This window comes from Actinia tenebrosa, unplaced genomic scaffold, assembly GCF_029948245.1.
Source record: "Actinia tenebrosa isolate PJP-AT-01 unplaced genomic scaffold, QUT_ActTen_1.0 PGA_scaffold7__59_contigs__length_16204524, whole genome shotgun sequence".
Lineage (NCBI taxonomy): Eukaryota > Metazoa > Cnidaria > Anthozoa > Actiniaria > Actiniidae > Actinia > Actinia tenebrosa.
Window position 1 is genome coordinate 12144344 of NW_028292584.1, and position 18932 is coordinate 12163275.

Here is an 18932-nt window from a genome sequence, read left to right on the forward strand (position 1 = left end):
GGCTTCTTCTTTGGTTCGGGTTTTTCTGCGTGTTCCTTTTTTGGCTTCTCCACGAAGTGAGGAATGTTCCTAAGAGTGTCAGAGTTCACGTCATTCACCCCAAACTTCATATCTGCGGTTGCTCGCTGCAGTTTGTTGTTGTATCCTACTACAGAGCCAGTATTTATAGATAAATTACTAGGCATTAACCAACAACCCGGGGCTACTGCATAGTCCAACCTCGCCTTAGAATTTTGTATGGCTAGTTGGTAACGCTGTACGCCCTTGCTAATGTCGCCCTCCAAGATTGAACTTTCAAATAAGATCAAGGCTTCGGCTCGCGTTTCTTCTGCGGCGCCGGTATTTCCAATTATATTTGATCGGGTATTTACCTGAGCTCCAAGGATAGAATACACGTAAGCTTCTATGCTGCGGTTCAAACGGGCAAGGCCGGCTCTAGTTAGTCCTTTACCTTCTGGGGGTATGAAATTAAAGTATTGCTTCGTTTGCTCGTCGTTGGTAATTTTGATAATCAGTGGATTAGCCCCTGCATACTTACCGCCCTCGTCTTTGAACAAAGGTCCGTCTCTAACTTCCTTAGTGGCCTTAGCGTTTGGTTCAAAGAAGGTGCTACTGTCGTGAGTTTCTTTGTGATACCCAGTGTTCCATCGTAGATTCAACGCATGAACTTCCTTATCACTTAGCTCGTGTCCACCAATCCCCCAATAAGCCCAAATATGCCCCAGACCATTGTTAGCGCCGGCAGTGCATCGGAAATCCTTCCCTACAACGTCAAACTCCTTACAAAGTCTGTCATAAGCCGGCACGCTGTATTTATTATCTCTTGGATAAAACGTGGCATCTCCCGGCAGCGCAATAACACCCATTTCATGCAGTATTCTTCTAACCGTGAAGTGAAAATGAAACATAAATATTGAATTCTTCATCAAGCTTGCGCTTACACCACAGCCGCTAGTGGCACACCAAACTGCAAAGTTTAGTTGCTGCGGCCAATAACGCATGTTAGGACCGCTTAACCATTCATGAGATTCCTTAGCGGTGGTATGATTAATGGGTACGTCTTTGAAGATATCCCGCACCTTTAACGGAAAGGAATGCTTGTTAGAAATCCGCATGTTCAGTGTTAGGTCCAAGCTTGGGTGTTTATCAAATGAAACTGCGGGTATCGGATAAGTACTGGTACCAAGCAATAATTCCTTTGACCAACCTTGCGCGGGCTTATGTTCAACATATGTTGGCTTAGGCTTATGTTCAACATAACCAGAATTCTTCAGTTGATCGTCTATCTGATTAACCAGCGTAGGTTTCAAATCCTCATTACTGTACATTCTGGAGCCGTTATAGTAAATACCATCGGGCCTTCTTTCGAACTTACTAGCATCCGCGTGCGGAAACATCTTCCTAAATGCTCTCCAATTCCAGTAATCTCGATTATCGTGATGTGGCTGCTCCTCTACGTTATTTCCAAAAGCGTCGTACATTAGTATATATAATGGATGTTATACCATCAGCACCTCCACTCTATCCTGATTTACCTACAAAACCCAATGAATTGAATGCCGAGAACTTCCGCTTGAATAAGGCAAATCTAATCCTCGCTTACTTAGAGGGTCAAACGAAGCACTATGAGGAGGTCAGGAAAAAGTATGCTAGAGCCCGAAGCATATTACATAAAATCGCGATAACTTCCGGCTCCATGTCCGTGGCGTTAACAGGCTCTGGCGTTGCTACTTCGCTTACTGGGCCGGGAATAATCGTTGGAGTTCCTTTGGCCGGCGTTGGGGCAGCTTGTGGTATCATTTCGGCTGTTGCTACGGGTATTATGAAAAAGCTATCCACGAAAATATCCAAGCATGACACGACAATAGCTCTGTCTAGGGCTAAAGTAAATACTATTACCGACCTTGTCTCAAAGGCTTTGCGTGACAGAAAGATAGACGACGTAGAATTCTCGCTTATCTTAGCCGAAGAAGACAAATACGAGAAATTAAAGACGGACATAAGGAATAAAAAAACAGTCGTAAAAGATCTTTCCGAGGAATCTCGCAAAAAGATCTACCAGGAGGCAAAAGAAGAGCTTCAAAGAAAGCTTGCTCAGTAAACATCTGCTTCGAAAAGAGCGTGACGGGATTCTATTTACATATCGAACGTCAGTCTAGAAAATATGCAGATTAGTTTCACAAATCTATTTCACAAATGTGAAACGTTTTCACAAATGTGAAAGAAAATTGTGAAGGTTTTGATTGGCTGAAAACATATGACGTAATCGTCCACTATCTTCTTGGAATCCATCCTAACAGGGGGTGGTTGGGGTCAATTTTGTAAAATATTTCATAGATTACGTCAGGGTAATAAGGAATATCCTTATCCAGCCGACAGAATAACCACTCGGCCCTTTGCATATCTGGGACATGAGGAATACACTTACCGGTAATTTCAGACAAAAGATAGGGAATAGCTTTGTAATATTTCCCTAGTTTTAATTTTTTCAATGTCTTCCGTAGACTTTGTGGGGTTGGCTCTTCTAAATGGTCTATGATTTTCTTCTTTACTTCGTTGTCTAAATATACCGGTCGATAACCTTGGATATGACTCATCCAGTCCCTAAAGTATTTTATTCTTTTGTATGGCGTCTTCTTACGACCTCCGTTGGAATAATATTGTTCCCTGGTAGCACAAGGCACGGCATTACGAATATTTTTACCGCACTCGTAACACTGTGCTGACGTGTCGTCTTCTATTTGCATTTTCTTGTCACAACAAATATACTTATTTGGTTTAGTAGGTACAAACTTGGGTTTCAAGCACTTTACACAGAAATCATAAACAAACTCTTTACATTCTTCGCACTCCATATATAGACTAACATATTTGCGCTGTTGCCCCCAACCACACTTGGAGTGGGGATTGTCCGTAGGTGGATTTTTGACACGGGTCTTGCCCGTGTTGAGATTGCGCTGGAACCCCCATTCCCTATACTACTTCTATAAGTGTTTTGTTTAGTGTATTACATCAATACAGTAAAATAATTATACTATTATCTATATTCTTTTAAGAGTTATTATTGTCTATTAGTAATAAAATTCTAAGTTCGCTATGTGTTTTAAGTGATATCACTGTATTGATTTATTATTGATTACGTTTTTAACGTGCATTTAACGACTTCTAATGCTTAGCATTTGATTTATAACTAAATTTATTGAGAGCTCGTTATATTGCAAGTACGAAGCATTAAGGTGACAATATTGCAAGCAGGGATCAAAGAGGTATAAGGCGTTGTGATGTGCCAATATGCTAATTTAAACCAATTGTTTGAGTAGGGTACAGAATTTGAGGACATTTTTCAAAGCTACTTGTTGTCATCCAACTTGCAGTCAAATTCTATCGTCTTGTTCAGTGGACACTAATTGACGTCTAACTTGCAGTGTAACGGCCTTTTTTAAGTGCAAACAGTTTTCATTGAAACTTATTCGGCAAATCTTGTGGTGAATATTTTTTTTCAACCATTCACGTCGTTCATATAATTTCATTTCAAATGAAATGGCTTTAATTAACAAATTGCACATTATAGGTTTCAATGTTTCGTCTGTGCACATTTTAAAATATTGCTAGAATTTACATTATGGCATTTAAAGCAATTTAATTGTTAAATTATAAAGTAAAGTATATTTATAAATCTAAAAAAAACTATTTATTGATAAAATGACAGAGTATTCAATAAATACATCGCCATTCTTCAGCTGTCCTTCATCGCTAAGGCTAAGTGGATTATTTCGTTTAAATATAAAAAAATGTGATGTGCCTCCTCTTTATTAAAACTTACGACTACATTTGTTCGTAATTGATGATTTTGATTTGTTCGTTGTGCTGGTAGAAATTTCCAAGGTTCGTGGCTGTCATTGGTCAGATTCACGTTAAAGTCGGTAGATTGTCTTCGTCATTTTAAAGGCTGACTGTTGTCATGGTTGTGTTGTTTCGACAATTCAAATCAGGTAAAGAATCAGCTAAATAAAAACAATGAAATCATCAATGAACATCAAATATTGATTATATATTGGGTTAATATCATTAATTAAATTATATATTAAGAAAAAGAAACAAATTAAAAAGGGGAAAACGGGAGTAGAATAAAATAGGATAGAAGAGGTTAGGTTTGGTTAGGTTAGGATGGGATGGAATTTGGACGAGATAGGATGGAATGGGATGGGATAGGAAAGGATAGGATAATATAGGATAGGATTAAAATAAAAACGAATTAAAATTAAATCAAATTAAATTATAAAAACTAAAACTAAAACTAAAATTAAAAAAAAATAAATAAATAAATAAATAAATAAATAAATAAATAAATAAATAAATAAATAAATAAATAAATAAATAAATAAATAAATAAATAAATAAATAAAAAGAATAGAATAGAATAGAATAGAATAGAATAGAATAGAATAGAATAGAATAGAATAGAATAGAATAGAATAGAATAGAATAGAATAGAATCCCAAAATATATGGAATGGTGCTTATGGTGTTAATGGACACATTTAGCTCGGCTGCAAACGTTTCTCGGTTTTAGACTACCCTATATCCAGAAGCAGCTTTGCAACAAAATTGCAAGACAAGTTGCAAGTTAGACAATAGCAACTGCACCTTTAATATTACGCAATAAAATATAATTCTTAGAGATATCCTTCAAGTAGAAACATTGCAACCAAAATAAAATAGTCCATTGATAAGACTCCGATTACACTTTCTAATTTTTGCATTTGAAAATAAATGTAAATATCACAGCATAACCGTAAAAGAGAGCCATAGTAAATTGGCCATTTTCTACATTTTAGAGAACTGTATTCTGAAAAGGTACAAAAGATAAAAAGTTTCCTGTGTAATCTGAGTCTTATACATATTAATAAATGGAAAATTACTCTCATGGTTAAAGGATGTGCAAAAAAATTATTAGCAGTTATGAGGTAGTTTGTTGCTCTACTTTAATTTGTAAATATATTACAGAAGAAAAGTCGTTAGTTTTTTTGTTGGTTTTTGTTATCTTACAACAATTACAGACACAACAGTCAAACAACAAACAAACACTTTAAAATACAAAAAAAGTGGGAAGGAGAAAAAAAGTAAAGAAATTAGTAGGTTATATTTACCAGGATGATTCGGGCTGAGAGGTTTTGCTATGTGGAAAAGAGATATTAAAATAATTATTACATTTTAAATACCATTTAAAAAGTGACAAAACAATGAGAACGTGAATGTACCCAATCCTTGATCATTTATTTTCCATGAAACAAAAGTATCTAAATTAATTCCTGTAATTGAACATTTCCAATATTTGGTTATAAAAAATTTCAAAGCTGACTTTATTTTATTTATTTTTTCTGATTCTTTTGAGTCTTTTTTTTCCTCCTTAAATTTTTTTCCCTTTTCTTTTTCCTTTTTTCCTTTTTTTCGTTTTTGTTCCATTCTTTGTTTAATATCTGTGTGTATTATTTTGTTAAAATTTTTGTCTTGAGTGAACGTCAATGACCTTCACGAAACAATTCATTTTTTTATTGTATGCGAACGATCAGAAGCAAGGGCACTAACAATAGTCTAGTCTAGAGTGTGGAATTGAAATTAACCTCTTTCCTCCTCTCACTCGATAATTTATTGCACTCAGCATACGTTTTATAGAGTATCTAATTCCCCTTTTTTCTCAGACACAAATCAAGGAAGAAAAAAATAGCAACTGGATGATCGAGGCTTGGGTAATGAGAAAAATAACGATTTTAATATCAATAAATAATTATGTTAAATCATGCACCTGCTGCTAATTATATACTTGCCGTGCATCACAACCTTAACAGCATTAAAGAAAGAAAAGAGAAAATTATTACTGCAACGCATTATCAAATGGCTTCCAAGTCAGACAAAAAAAAATATTAAGAGCTGAAATAGTGTAGCAATGATGCTTTTTCTTCCCTTTTTTTTTGTTTTTCTCTTCCTTCCCCCCTTCGCTCTCTTTCTTTTTGCGTTCCTTTACTTTATGTCCTTCCCTCTTGTCATAGAAACAAAAAAAACAGCTCTCAGATACGACGTCGTTTATATTCATTTGTTTCTTTTGCCTGACTCGGATTGCGGCTAAGGACAAAAATGATGCAACATCAGCAGTTAACTTGACTTTTACAGTAGAAGCCAAGCAAATATAATACTAATAAACTTAATTTTTCACAAGTTAAACAACTTTGTGCAGCATTTTTTCATTTGCATTATTAATTTGCATGCTGAGGCTCTTGCATTTTAGTAATAAGCGAAAAGTAAAAAGAAAAAAGAAAATAATAATAATAACAATAACAAAACGAAACAGAGAAGTGTCAAAACTGAAAAACAGAAAACAGGAACTACAAATACAAACAATCAAACTAACAAAACGACAACAGAAGGTAAAGACAAGCAAGACAAGGTCATGTTTGAATGTAACGAAAGTTCTGTGTATTGGGAATTCAGGTTGATTTATTGTTAAATGTTAGTCTTTAAGTCTCTGTTAGTTAAATGATATTTTAAAGCATTAATTCCCAAGCAACAACCATGCTAGGATACGATCAGTTTAACAAACAAGATTAGTGCTTTATGAATGAAATGTTCGTTAACTTACACTTTGTCTGTTTTTTCCATACTATTTTAGTTTTTAAGCACCATGCCATATACAAGGTAAAATTAATGCTAGTTATTATTTATTTCAAAATATTCCCAACCCTCTCTCTCTCCAAACGACATCCCCTAATAAACTGTATGAAATATAAGTTTTCTGTTATTCTATTGAATTTACAATGGTTTACTTTGAAAACTCAAATTAATGATACCTAAACGCAAGAACGTTGTTGTTATATAAAGATTTATTAAATGGTAGAATAATATGATTTCTCCGACGAATCGCAACATGGCAGTACAAAACTTATTTTAAGTTTCAAAAAACTTTAAATCGAAGGACTTGGAATGAATACTGCATATCTTAATAACACTATTCTACTTTTCTCTTCTTAATTCCAATTTGTTATTCAGTTTTATTTTTATATGATAACGTTCTAGCAATAAGATGTTTTTAGATATATTTATAAGCTAATATGTTTTCGATAGAGATAATCAGTGTTTCCCATTTCATCCCATACGTCATTCCCTTTAGTACCATTTCTTTTCCTTGCCAGCAAAGATTTCCAAATTGCAATATTGATATAGCTTAAATAAATATTTCTATTCTTAAGGGCACTTGGTCTGGATTGCAAAAAAAAAAGTGTTTAGTTAGATTGCAAAACTATGTAAGACGAAAAAAGAATAAAAAATTGCAAATACAATTTATTTTCGTTTTATATGAAATAATTTAACGAGTACATCTTTTTTAAAAGAAAATTAAGAAACGCGGATATTAGAAATTCGTTTTAATGAAATTTTAAATGATCTAATAAATTTATTTGCTGCAGAAATTTTCAAAATATTATTCAAAATTAATGTAATTAAAAAAAAAACGATATTAATTTTTTATATATTACTCTTTTATATATATATATATATATATATATATATATATTATATATTACTCTTTTAGAAATTTGAATATCAAAAATTCAGAAGAATTTATATAAATGGAAATATCGTAATTTCATTTCATTGCAGTTTTTGTTTTGATTTATATGAAAATTGTAATCAATTTAATTTTTAGTCTTAAAAATAAGACATTAACTGGAACTGAACAGCAATACTGCGATTCCCACTCACGCGACCAACGAGACCTTCATAACAAACGAAAAATCTAGTTTTAGTGAACTCCAATCAAAAAGGTTTCTATAGTTTCTATTGGTTTATATAGCAGGAACGACGGGAATACTCACGTGAACACATGCTAACAACAGTTGCCCTTATCTCATGCTCTTTCTTGTCTCTGTGAATTTCTCGCTCGGGATATATATATATATTTAAATGTCACAGGATTCCGGCTCCGAATTTCAAACGCTTGACTGCAAAGCTATCGCTATTTACTATGATTTGAGTGTGTGTTCAAGATCAGATAAGCCAATACCGATAGATTTGCAGTAAAGTGCTTGAAATTCGTAGCCGGAATCCTGTGACATGAAAAAAACCTTTTGAATGGCGACCACCAAAACTCAAATTTCTTTTGTGATGAAGGTCGAGTTGGTCGCGTGTGACAGAGAATCTCAGTAAATAAACATTAACAGTGTCAAATAAAACAACATTAACAACAACAACGAAAATAGCAACGCAAGGAACGTTGAAAAAGAACCAAGAAATCTAGTTAATGAAGCAATATTTCGACAACAAAACTTTTAAAACAAGTTTGAAGAAATTCCAGATAACGCAACACGAAAAAGATGCTTATGAGACAATCATAAAGAAGAGGAAGAGTGAGCCGCAAATCAACCTTATTACTTTCGAGTTTTACGAAAACTCACAATTTGGTAACTGAACTTTCCGCTGAGTCTGATTCCTCCTTACCAGAATCCTCTTTGGTCGGAGGCTGCCCTTGATTGTCCGGTGGCTTTTCTTTTCCATCGGTGGCTGGTTTCTGGTCATTTTGCTTTGCTGGGTCTGCAGTCTGGTCTGAAGGCTTTGACTCTGTCTCAGTACCTTGACCATGCATATCAGACAAAGGGATGTTATCACTAGCACCAGCAGCCCTCTCATTGCCACTAGCCGGTTTCTTAGTTCCAATAATTGTCGAGTAGATAGTTTCCTCGTACTTTTCAGGCATTTTGGTATGCTGACCCTTTGGAAGTGGTTCAAGGACAATGCCACCACGACCACCTGGTGGTTGAAAGTCTCCTAAGGCTGCGTACGTCACCTCATCAGGTTTCTTCCTTTTATTTTTCTACATTCAAGTAAAGCAAAGAATCAATAAAATAACAATTCTGTATATCCAAATGGCATGATATAAAATTGAATGTTTTATAAGGATTTGTATGGGAAAATGCGCTGGATGGCAAAAGCTTACCAGCCAACACTTTCCCATACACAGCCTTGTAAATATTTGACTTTATATTTCATGTCATTTCTTCTATAGTCAACATTTGGAGCTGAAACTTCGCCCTCTTACTAAAGTTCAGGTTATCTTTTCATTTCTGGAGTTCATTTTAACTCATTTGCTAGCTTTAAGGTGATCTATTACAGTACATTGCAGTTTTACAGACTGCGATGGCATAGTATCTACGACTTCAAAAGAAATCCCGTAGATAAAAAAGGAAATCAAGAACTTTTAGAAATATTAACAGTAGGATACGTAGCACAACAAAAGCATCTGAATGTAAATAGTAGGATATCAAGAAGGTGAACTCTAAATTGGGTAGATATCGCAAATAAGAAATTGTCCTTGCAAATCCCCATAGAGAAAGGGGAAATACATTTTAATTTAGCTATCTTAAAACTTCTATGGCCCATGTGCTGTACATAGATTAACACTGCATCATACCTTGGTCTTATCTACTGCAGCATACGTAGGCTCCACTTTTTCACCTCCAGATTGTGTTTGATTGTCATTCTTGTCTTTTGCACCCTTCCTCGTTTCCACTGAATCATAAGCAGGATCAAAATGCGATGGTCCATGATGAGCATACTCAGATGGAGAAAACCCACCATTGTCCCTTGCCCCAATCTCCTCATTCCTGTCGGCTCTGTGTTTCATAAGAAAAGTTATGTTTGAAAGATAAAAGTGGTAGTGGTCACCTCTGAGGTCCGGGGTTCGAATCCCAGTCGCCCCATGGGAGCTGAGTTGGTTGGCTCTCTTCCTGACTCCGGTTTTTCCTTCCTCCTTTCAAATCAACCCTAACTAATTCAACTGGTTAGAGCTGTACTCCGGGGTCATACATGGACTGCATAGCAGCTGCCCCAGATGAAAAGTTTTTTTTCTCTCGACATTTTAACAAAAATATGATAAATACTATGTTTCCTCTATAAAGCCCCCTGGAAAAATATTCTTTTTCAGTAAATTGGACTTGAGGCTTATTCAAATATTTCAAAATACAGTAATCAGGCTAATAACCATCAAGGTGAAGTATATATTTTTATCAGAAATGTATCCTGCACAACTAGTACTTCCACTTCTATCACCGACACCTCTACTTGTCTATACCTACCCTTCTCACTACCATTACTATACAGCAATTACCGCTGATGTTACTGCTGTTATTCCTATGATGACACATTACGAATCCTATTCTTTTTCTTAAATTTAACAAAGTAAGTACTTACGTTACAGCGACAACTTCTTCCACAACAACACAGTCTAGGTGAATATTAAAAATAGTATTCATACATAGCCAACCAAAAAATAAACTTGTAAGATGGGGGAAGAAGAAGATAGAAAGAGTAAGGGAAAGAAAAAAAGGGAGGGAGGGAGAGAAAGAGAACAAACAAAAGAACACGCGAAAGAACAAGAAAGCAACTTGGGGACAATGAAGGAGGAAAGGTTAAAAGAAGTACGACTACGTAAAAGATTCGTAAAAAGAATACTTACTTTCCCCGTCCTTTTGCCTTTTCTTTTTGCAGTAACAAACAATCACCACGATTATGCAAATAAGTAACACAACGACCACGACCACAACAACGATAACTATAATCATAATCTCATCGTTTGTAGAGGATGATGTTGTAGGTTTAGTCGACAGTGTTGTACTTTTAATTCCCGTCGTAGGGGGAGTTGTTGGTCTAAATAAACCTATGGAGACAATAAAATTCTAGTTATCGTCATTACCACTTCCATCATTATCATCTCTCCATCATCATCATCATCATCATCATCATCATCATCGTCATCATCGTCACTGTGATTAGAAGCCGTTGAGGCCCATACGTCATTGGTATGCTATTTGCGTTTCATAATTCGATTGGTTGAAAAAAATTACAATATTTACGGTCTGCCAATGAAATCGATTAAAATAAGTCGATCAACTCTTGATATAATATAAAATCGTTAAGTCATATGGTACTAACCATTCTGAATGCTGTTTAAGTCGATAATTAACCCACGAAGCTTAGGGGAATTTTCAATAACGGCGTTTTTGAGGGGATGGAGATAGTCAGCTGCAGCTCCCACGACGATGAGTTGAAAATTCACGATTACACTCTCTTGCCTAGAACTACAAAATATTAAATGTCACAAAAAAGAAAACCTAGACAAACATGGAACAAAGGGAGGGAATCTCAGCTAAATCGTGATTAACAGTAAGAAGGAGTGAAAAAAACATGAACATGATATTTCTGGGGTGCAACCACATGACTCTTGAGATATTAATTAAAGTAACAACAAAACAGCCGAAAGCTAGAATTCTAAACGTGTTTAAAACGTCAACTGAAAAGACTAATTCAAAAAAGTTATTTTTATTTATTTGTCCTTATTTCGTGCAGTATCTTGATTTTTCAACTAAAGGCATACTCACAAAATATTACGTATATCTCGAGACGAAGGAGCAGTTTAGTTCTCGATAATTAATGCTCCTAAATTCCTGGAAACGTTTTCCATGAATTAATTTATGAGAATATCATTTATTCCTTTTCCCCCTTTTATACGTTGCAAAAACGACTTTGACTAAGTACCACACAGCTACAACCTATAACTGAACATTTCAGCTTGCCCATAATGCTTTCCAATTTCAGATGGTATTATGTGATTCTTTGCTTGGGTCACATTAATAATACCAGAACACAATTCAAATAAATGATTACCCTACGTGCATTAAAACTAGACTTGTCTACACTAGTTTTACGATTGATGGGCACAACAGCATGACAAAAACAACAGCGCGGGCTTCCTGTATTTTCATGCGAATCAACTTTTCAAATGCCCTCAACCTATTGGGCACTCTTAGTCCCAACGGGATTAATGAACGCTTTACTTTCAACTAACCTTTTCTTTTGTCTTTTGATTGTTTGTTTTTGTTTCCTTGCCTACCTTGCTCTCATTGGTTTCTTTTGTCTTATTCTATCATATATACACACTCCTTTCTACCACTTCTTTCTCTTTTACTCTGACGAAGGACTAGCGTCCGAAACGTCAGTAAGTTTTTTCATCTTTTCACGGTGTATAATTTACCTTTTCATCATTACTGTTAACAATTATTCTGTCAACTAGCTTATATGATATTAGACACGAGAAAGATACGAGATACATCTTTGGGTACTGCTTAGGATTAGGTAATGCTTATCAGGATTAGGGTGCAGTTATACGAGCAACAAAATCGTGCCCTGAACTTGTGCCGCAACATTCAGTGCCTTGCAAGTCACAAAGCGGATGTGGCTCGTACTACCCCCCTGTGCACGACAATTCTTCTTTGTTCCAGAAAGCAGAAAGGGTTTCTACTTCTGCAACAAAGTCGCACAACAAAATTTTGTTGTTGTTTCGGGAGATAATACGAGCAACAGTCACTCTGCAGCTTACAACGGAACAATGCTGCGCGACAAGTTAAACGATTTTTGTTGCTCGCATTACCACATCTTTAGGGGACTTACATAAATCCTAGTACTTTCACATCTTTAAAATACGGTTTTTCTTGATATATATTTCGTAACTACAAGAAAAGGAAGAAGAATACAACGAATTTATACAAAATAATAATAATAATCATAAAACAGAACATAGCAACACAACAATAAAAAAGACATTGCAACTCCTTGGACATAAACTTAAGGCGCGATTACACGGAGCTATTTTCTCTGCAACTTGTCTCGCAACGGGGTTGCGACACAAGTTGCGAGATTGTCTCCGCGGTGCAACGGAGACTCAATTGTTGCCAAAAGTAGAACCGAATTCTACTTTCGCAACACCGTTGAGAGACAACTTGCACATAAAATTGCTCCGTGTAATCAGGCCTAAAGTTTATGTCCGAGGAGTTGCAATGTCTCTTTTTTAACGATGAGTGAGTGTGGGTTATGTAGCTGCTTAGCGAGTTTCTCACTTATTGTAATAATGAAAGAATAAATGAATGAAAATAAAGAATTAATATACTAGCAAAATACGACAACTTACCATTACTGTTACTGTAACATTTAGATCGTTCTCTGCATTGACCTCTCTTCTAATTCTCCTATTGGTAATAATGAGGGAGAAATTCCAAGGTGTTGCACCAACTAAAAACAAATAGATAATAATAATTGCAAAAACGTAATGGTGATGGTGTTTACAATAATGATGAAATCAAAAGTTTAAGTTTATCGAAAATTTTACAGGGTTGTTTGACTTCCAAAGTCAATATACCCTTATAGGGAATTTGAAATACTATATTTATAGATATATCACTTACATTGTTTATGTAAAGTAAAGCTACAACTGCCTGCTGCGTTGTCAATTACACAAACCAATTCAACCTTGTTTGAGTTATAAGCCACAAAATATGTCCCATTTTTATAGACAGCATAGGGTGGAGATGAGGTGTTACCGGCAAGACTGCAATTGATTGTCGGTCGTGGATTTCCAGTGACATTTAGGGTATATTGTGTTCTGTTTATTAATATCGAGGTCTGGTTTTTACAGATATCTGGCTCATCAAAATCTAAGACAAAAAAAAAAACGTGTCAGCGCTATAGGACGTTCGCAGCTGGGGACCAACAAGCACGAAGACAATAATACTATTAGAAATAATGATATTATAATAAAAAATAACGAATAAAATAAATATGAATGGTATGGTATGGTATGGTATGGGTTTTGCTAAAATGGACCAGCAAAAAATACAAACATCCCTGCCATTGCAATAAAAAAATAACTCATTTGTGTCATTCATTAATGTGTCACTGTTATCAGCCTCGTATTAAATACGATATTTCTTTTATTTCGTTTGTTGGTCTGGAAATCAATAATTTGAAGAGGAAAAGTGACATATTAGCTTCGTACATTTTCTCGATTCTGATTAGCTAATATTTTTTTCTCTGGTCAGCTTGTAGGAAAACAAATCCACACATTTAGGTGAAAAACAAGTTGGAATAGTTTGTGTCATCCCACTGACTTCCTTCCAGGTGATCTCGGATTGAAGTGCACAAAGGATTACGCTTGTGGAAATAAGTGATAAGAATATGAGAAGTGATAAATCGATGAGTAAATTAATAAGTTGGATTCGGCAAACTTGTTTAGGAACTTACTTCACTTACTACAAATGAACATTCAAATTACTAAAAGCCTTGTGCAGACGTTTACTTAAGTATTTTACTTAAACCTGTCTTTCCTGGTTCTCTTGATATAAATAAATCGGAAAGTATGCGAGCATGCTCAGTTCTAGATATTATCCCAGATGCAACATTAACATTCAAATTCCTATTACGAAAAAGGTTTTGGCCGTAGATCTTCGAGAAAATTTCGAGAGCTAAATCGACGAGCAGACGACCCAAGACGATTGACCATAGATAGACCTATCCAAAATTCGCTTGACTGGTCACTGAACAATGGTTTCAAGTCGAGGTTGAACTTGATGAATAAAAGAATCAAGTTCAATCTCGACTTCAAACCGTTATTTCGCGGTCAGTCAAGCGAATTCGGGATAAGTCTGTTGTTTAATTATTTCTCAATTGACACGGTTTTCTTTGTTATACATAAGGCTTTATTTTTGTTATAACCCTCATTATAAATGCGAGGTCAATATATAGTTATAAACCCGGTTAATAACTATATATAGACCGTTCGCATTTATGAGCAACATTTGATAGAAAACCTTCTCAATTGATAAATAAAATAATTAATTACCGAGAACGGCATACCTACACATGTATATGGCTTATTGCCTCCGTTCTCGGTAATTAACTCTAACATATCAATCTGCTAATATCTTAGTGAGTGAGCGAGTCTGCCGGTCTCTGTCTGTCTGCCTGTTTGTCTGTTTTCTTTATTTTTTTACCATTATTATTATTTTTATGGTTATTTAAATACATCATAATTCTAACGCCTAAGAAATAAAACACAATTTTCAAAATACATTATTTACACTCTTTTAACAACTAATGTATAACAGAATTGCATTGGTGAAGCGATATTTGCTGAGAGCAAGAACGATACCCCTGAACAGGTAGGAACATTTTGGCCACCGAAGTGGCCAGTTATTAATCGCACAGTGTCAAACAATACTCAATGACTGTGTACAAATATTCAAAGCATATTCACAGCAAAGGTGAGACTAAATAATTTCCTCTGGAACTTTGAAAATAGAGGAGGCTGGTGAGAACAACCATAGCGGTCACAAGAGGCAGTGTGGTGTGTGACGGTGTGACGTAAGACCCTGTCTAATGAAGTTATCACGTGACCAAAAATGTTTTAATTTGAGGATTCATCTAGTTTTGTCATATCACATATTACGGTGGGGAATTAAGTGTCCTTTACAAAGTATTTTACAAAAGTTTACATATAACTGATCATTTACAAATTGTGTATGCTTCACTTACAGTATATTTGCAAAAAAATTACGAATTGTTTATCTCAAAGATAAGTGTAGTGATTGCTTTATAGATAGATGCTTAAAAAGGAGAAAGGTTTTGACTGACGACGCAAAACAAAGATCCAATCCTCGATTCAACCAACAAAATTCAGGAACGTTACAAAGCCAACGATGAGAACATCATCGCCATCCATCCAACCAACCATTAACTAACAGCTGGTAAAATTCACAAACCTTTTCTTTGATATCGAAAATAGTACACAGCAGTCTAGAACCGAGTTTAGGGCCTACCAAATTCACAGATTGCTTGTGGTCAAGGATAATAACGCGTCAAAAACGTGCTCGGGCACAATAATACAATACAATAAGCTTTATTATAGGTTCCCTGGATGGATTCTTCATATTATCTAATTTACAAAATTATAAAAATATAAAAATATAAATATGAAAATATGAAAATAAAAAAATATATTGCCAATAACATGAAAAGGCTAACTACAATTAAGTTCAAAATATACAATATATACAGATAGAAATGCCATCTACTGAGCCATATACTGAAGCTTTTTAATTTGGATTTGGATTTTGTTTGAGCCAAACACACAGAACGTCTTATCAAAGTTTACATTAGGAGTTGATTTTCACAACATCAAGCTGCAACTAGATATACTAGATCCTGCTTGCGATCTTCAAGTCCTCCATTAAACAGCTTGGAAAAGCCTGCATAGGACTCAACTTTGCAGATGTTAAAGACTGATGGTAAGTCTTTTATGTACAGGTAAAATAGGCAATGGACCCAAAATAGATTTGAAATAGATATTATGTTTAAGAACATCTGTTGATTCGTACTCGATGCGTTCTGTCAGTCAAACAACTTTGGAACCAAGTTAATGCCGAGTCGGAAACTTTGAGATAGTTCGTAGTTTCATTAGCAGTGTCTGAGGTTTGACACTATCGAATGCCCTAGTCAAATCGATCATCAAGACGGTCATTTTTTTCCTCGTCGATAGCCTTATACAGATGGCTAGAGAAGAGAATCCCCAATGTTTCCCTCGTGTGACATTTTTTGTTCCCACTTTGATGAGCAGAAAGCAAGTTGTTTGTCGTGAGGTAACAATCAAACTATGCGTTCCAACACCTTAGACAGGACAGGCTGTTGAGAAATGGCACGATTGTTGCCGGCGACTTCATTGTCCCCTTCCTTCAGACGGGCAATCACCTCGGCTCTTTTCCATTTTCCCATAAAACACCCCATTGAATGGGAGGCGTTAAACAGCCTGATCCGTCATGACACATAGGATGGGCGTCAGGCACGTCTTGATAACTCTCGTATTAACTTTAATCGTACCCTGGAGCCTTGTTTGTTGGAATGTTCGTGATGGTAATTGACTAGTACCAAGGAACCGCGATCGAATGTAAACGTAACATCGCGATCCTCATTCTCTGCGGAGGAGCGATTGGGCGGGACTATGAATAGTAGATCGTAGTCTAACGCCAACTGCTGATCTTGGTGTGCAGCATTTAAAATAAAATAATAAATAGTATTTATCAGTGGCATTTAAACGGTGTGGCTCTTCAATCCACTGAAATTTGAATTTAGAAATTTGAAAATTTTTTTGCGGAGGAAGGAAAACCGGAGAACCCGGAAAACCCTCGAAGCACCGGAGAGAACCAACAAACAACAGATTTTCACCGACAGATGTGAAGAATTCATTGAACTCATCGGCAATCTCTTCCATGAGAACGCCAGGGCGGAGTGACCACACGGGATTTTAGCAAAAGCAAACAGGCTTCGATATAGATGTTTTCTTTTCCATATTTTCTTTGATTTCATTGCTGATTATTAGCTGTTTCTGACAGTCCGATTACCGACACGACCTCTCGTCGTATATGAGGCCCTTTACAACCGACAGTCTCGGGGATCATATTAGATGTCTGATGACTGATTTTTTTTTGTAGATTGTCACGCAGATCGAATACAATGAAATGTACAATAGAGGGTATAATAAATCAAATGATTAACAATGAACCCAATGCAAAAAGGTAATGCCCTAATCTGCACAAATCAAATGGCCCAATAGCGCAGCGCTGCCATGACGTCATAAAAACGAAGACAAAGGCGAAATTCGGACAAGCAAACTTACAAGTTTACTTTCAGCAAATACTTTTCACAGCCGATCGCAGTTGATCTTAGTTTACATGGGTTATTATTGTAACTTTAAGTAAAAATAATAAAATCGGTTCGTATAATCCTCCTAGCGGTTAAACAGAATGCACTGTTTGTCCGAATCTTGAAGCTATTTTTAGAATCAGCGTGCTGCGCTATTGGTTAAGGATCTTACAGTCAAACCACCTCAATCGTGAACACGTAGAGGTCATTAATGACTTTATTTTTGAATTCTTGATTTCATTATTCGATTCGAACATTCATTAATGAAAACGAATCTTTAATATTCAAAAAAAAAAAAAAAAAAAAAAAAAAATTGAAAATTCGATTAACTTGGCTTGTAGGCTCTTGTAGGCTCTCAAAAACAGAAGGTAAGTCATTAATATTACATATTCCTTACATATTTTGCATTTCAGTTGCATATATGCTTGGCTTTTGTATATGCCAGGCTTTGAAGATTCGTTTTCAATAATGACTGTTCGAATCGAATAATGAAATCAAGAATCCAAAACTAAAGTCATTAAAGACCTCTACGTGTTCACGCTTGAGGTGGTTTGACTGTAACACCAACTGAAAGACTGCACGTGAACACGTGAATTAACAAATATGCTCAGTTTCAAAGGTAATGAGGCAAATGACTGTAGATGTAGAAATATGTCAGAAGCACGAAAACGAGGTTAATCAGGCATGGGTTCTCTTTTTCATACAATTGCTTCTAATTTCGAAGCAATGTACCTTTTCAGGCATCTGTGCACTGAACACTGAAATTTTCCTGAATTAATAATGTAAGCGTGATGTTTTAAATGCTGCTTGTCATTACTTCAGCAGTGCAAAGGCAATACATGTTCTTTTTTCACAGCTTTTTTTTTTTCGATCCATAAAAACGGTATCTTGAGGTATACTTACAATACACATCTAGATAGTAACTCGTTTCTGCTTTGTTACATTCCTCTCCGTTGCTCACTCTCAGATTATAAGTACCAGTATCACTCCTGTTGACTGGTTCAAATGTGACAGTGTTGTCATTCCGCTGCTGTCCATTAGTCCATGTTATGTTTAACGGCTCACTACCAGAGATATCACACCTGAGAGTTATATTTCTTCCTTCAACTGCTGAAGCATTTCCCTTTTCGCCTTCGTATATCGCACAATTACTGATTTGTGGTGGTTCTGCATGGAAAGAAATTCAAATATTCTTTTTTATTCGCTTTCAAAGACAAGCCCTCCTAAAAGAATACTTACAAAAATAGTAAAAGCAAGACATCGGCTTACTATAACGATTAATATATGTATGGGGATATGTCACAAGCATGAGTATTGAGTAAACAAAGAAAAAGGGAAAAAAACTAAAAAAGATAACGA

General features: G+C 35.5%; 1 protein-coding gene across 8 annotated transcripts in view; it reads right to left on the reverse strand.

Annotated features, from left to right (window-relative positions):
* Window positions 1-3784: 3784 nt before the first annotated feature.
* The window catches only part of LOC116305110 (hemicentin-1), a 35398-nt gene continuing 20250 nt past the window's right edge, over window positions 3785-18932 (reverse strand). The window contains exons 12-23 of one of the 8 annotated variants that reach the window (XM_089039655.1): window positions 18477-18740; window positions 13286-13534; window positions 13012-13112; window positions 12495-12553; window positions 10980-11125; window positions 10504-10704; window positions 10239-10272; window positions 9460-9661; window positions 8490-8862; window positions 5806-5840; window positions 5150-5176; window positions 3785-4004 (exon numbers count right to left, since the gene is read on the reverse strand). In XM_089039655.1, coding sequence (XP_088895781.1) covers window positions 5812-5840; window positions 8490-8862; window positions 9460-9661; window positions 10239-10272; window positions 10504-10704; window positions 10980-11125; window positions 12495-12553; window positions 13012-13112; window positions 13286-13534; window positions 18477-18740 — 1658 coding nt within the window. In that variant the 3' untranslated portion in view covers window positions 3785-4004; window positions 5150-5176; window positions 5806-5811. Of the gene's footprint in view, window positions 4005-5149; window positions 5177-5805; window positions 5841-8446; window positions 8863-9459; window positions 9662-10238; window positions 10273-10503; window positions 10705-10979; window positions 11126-12494; window positions 12554-13011; window positions 13113-13285; window positions 13535-18476; window positions 18741-18932 lie in introns of all 8 variants that reach the window. The other 7 variants (XR_016121639.1, XM_089039649.1, XM_089039656.1 and 4 more) reach the window with 7 other exon arrangements.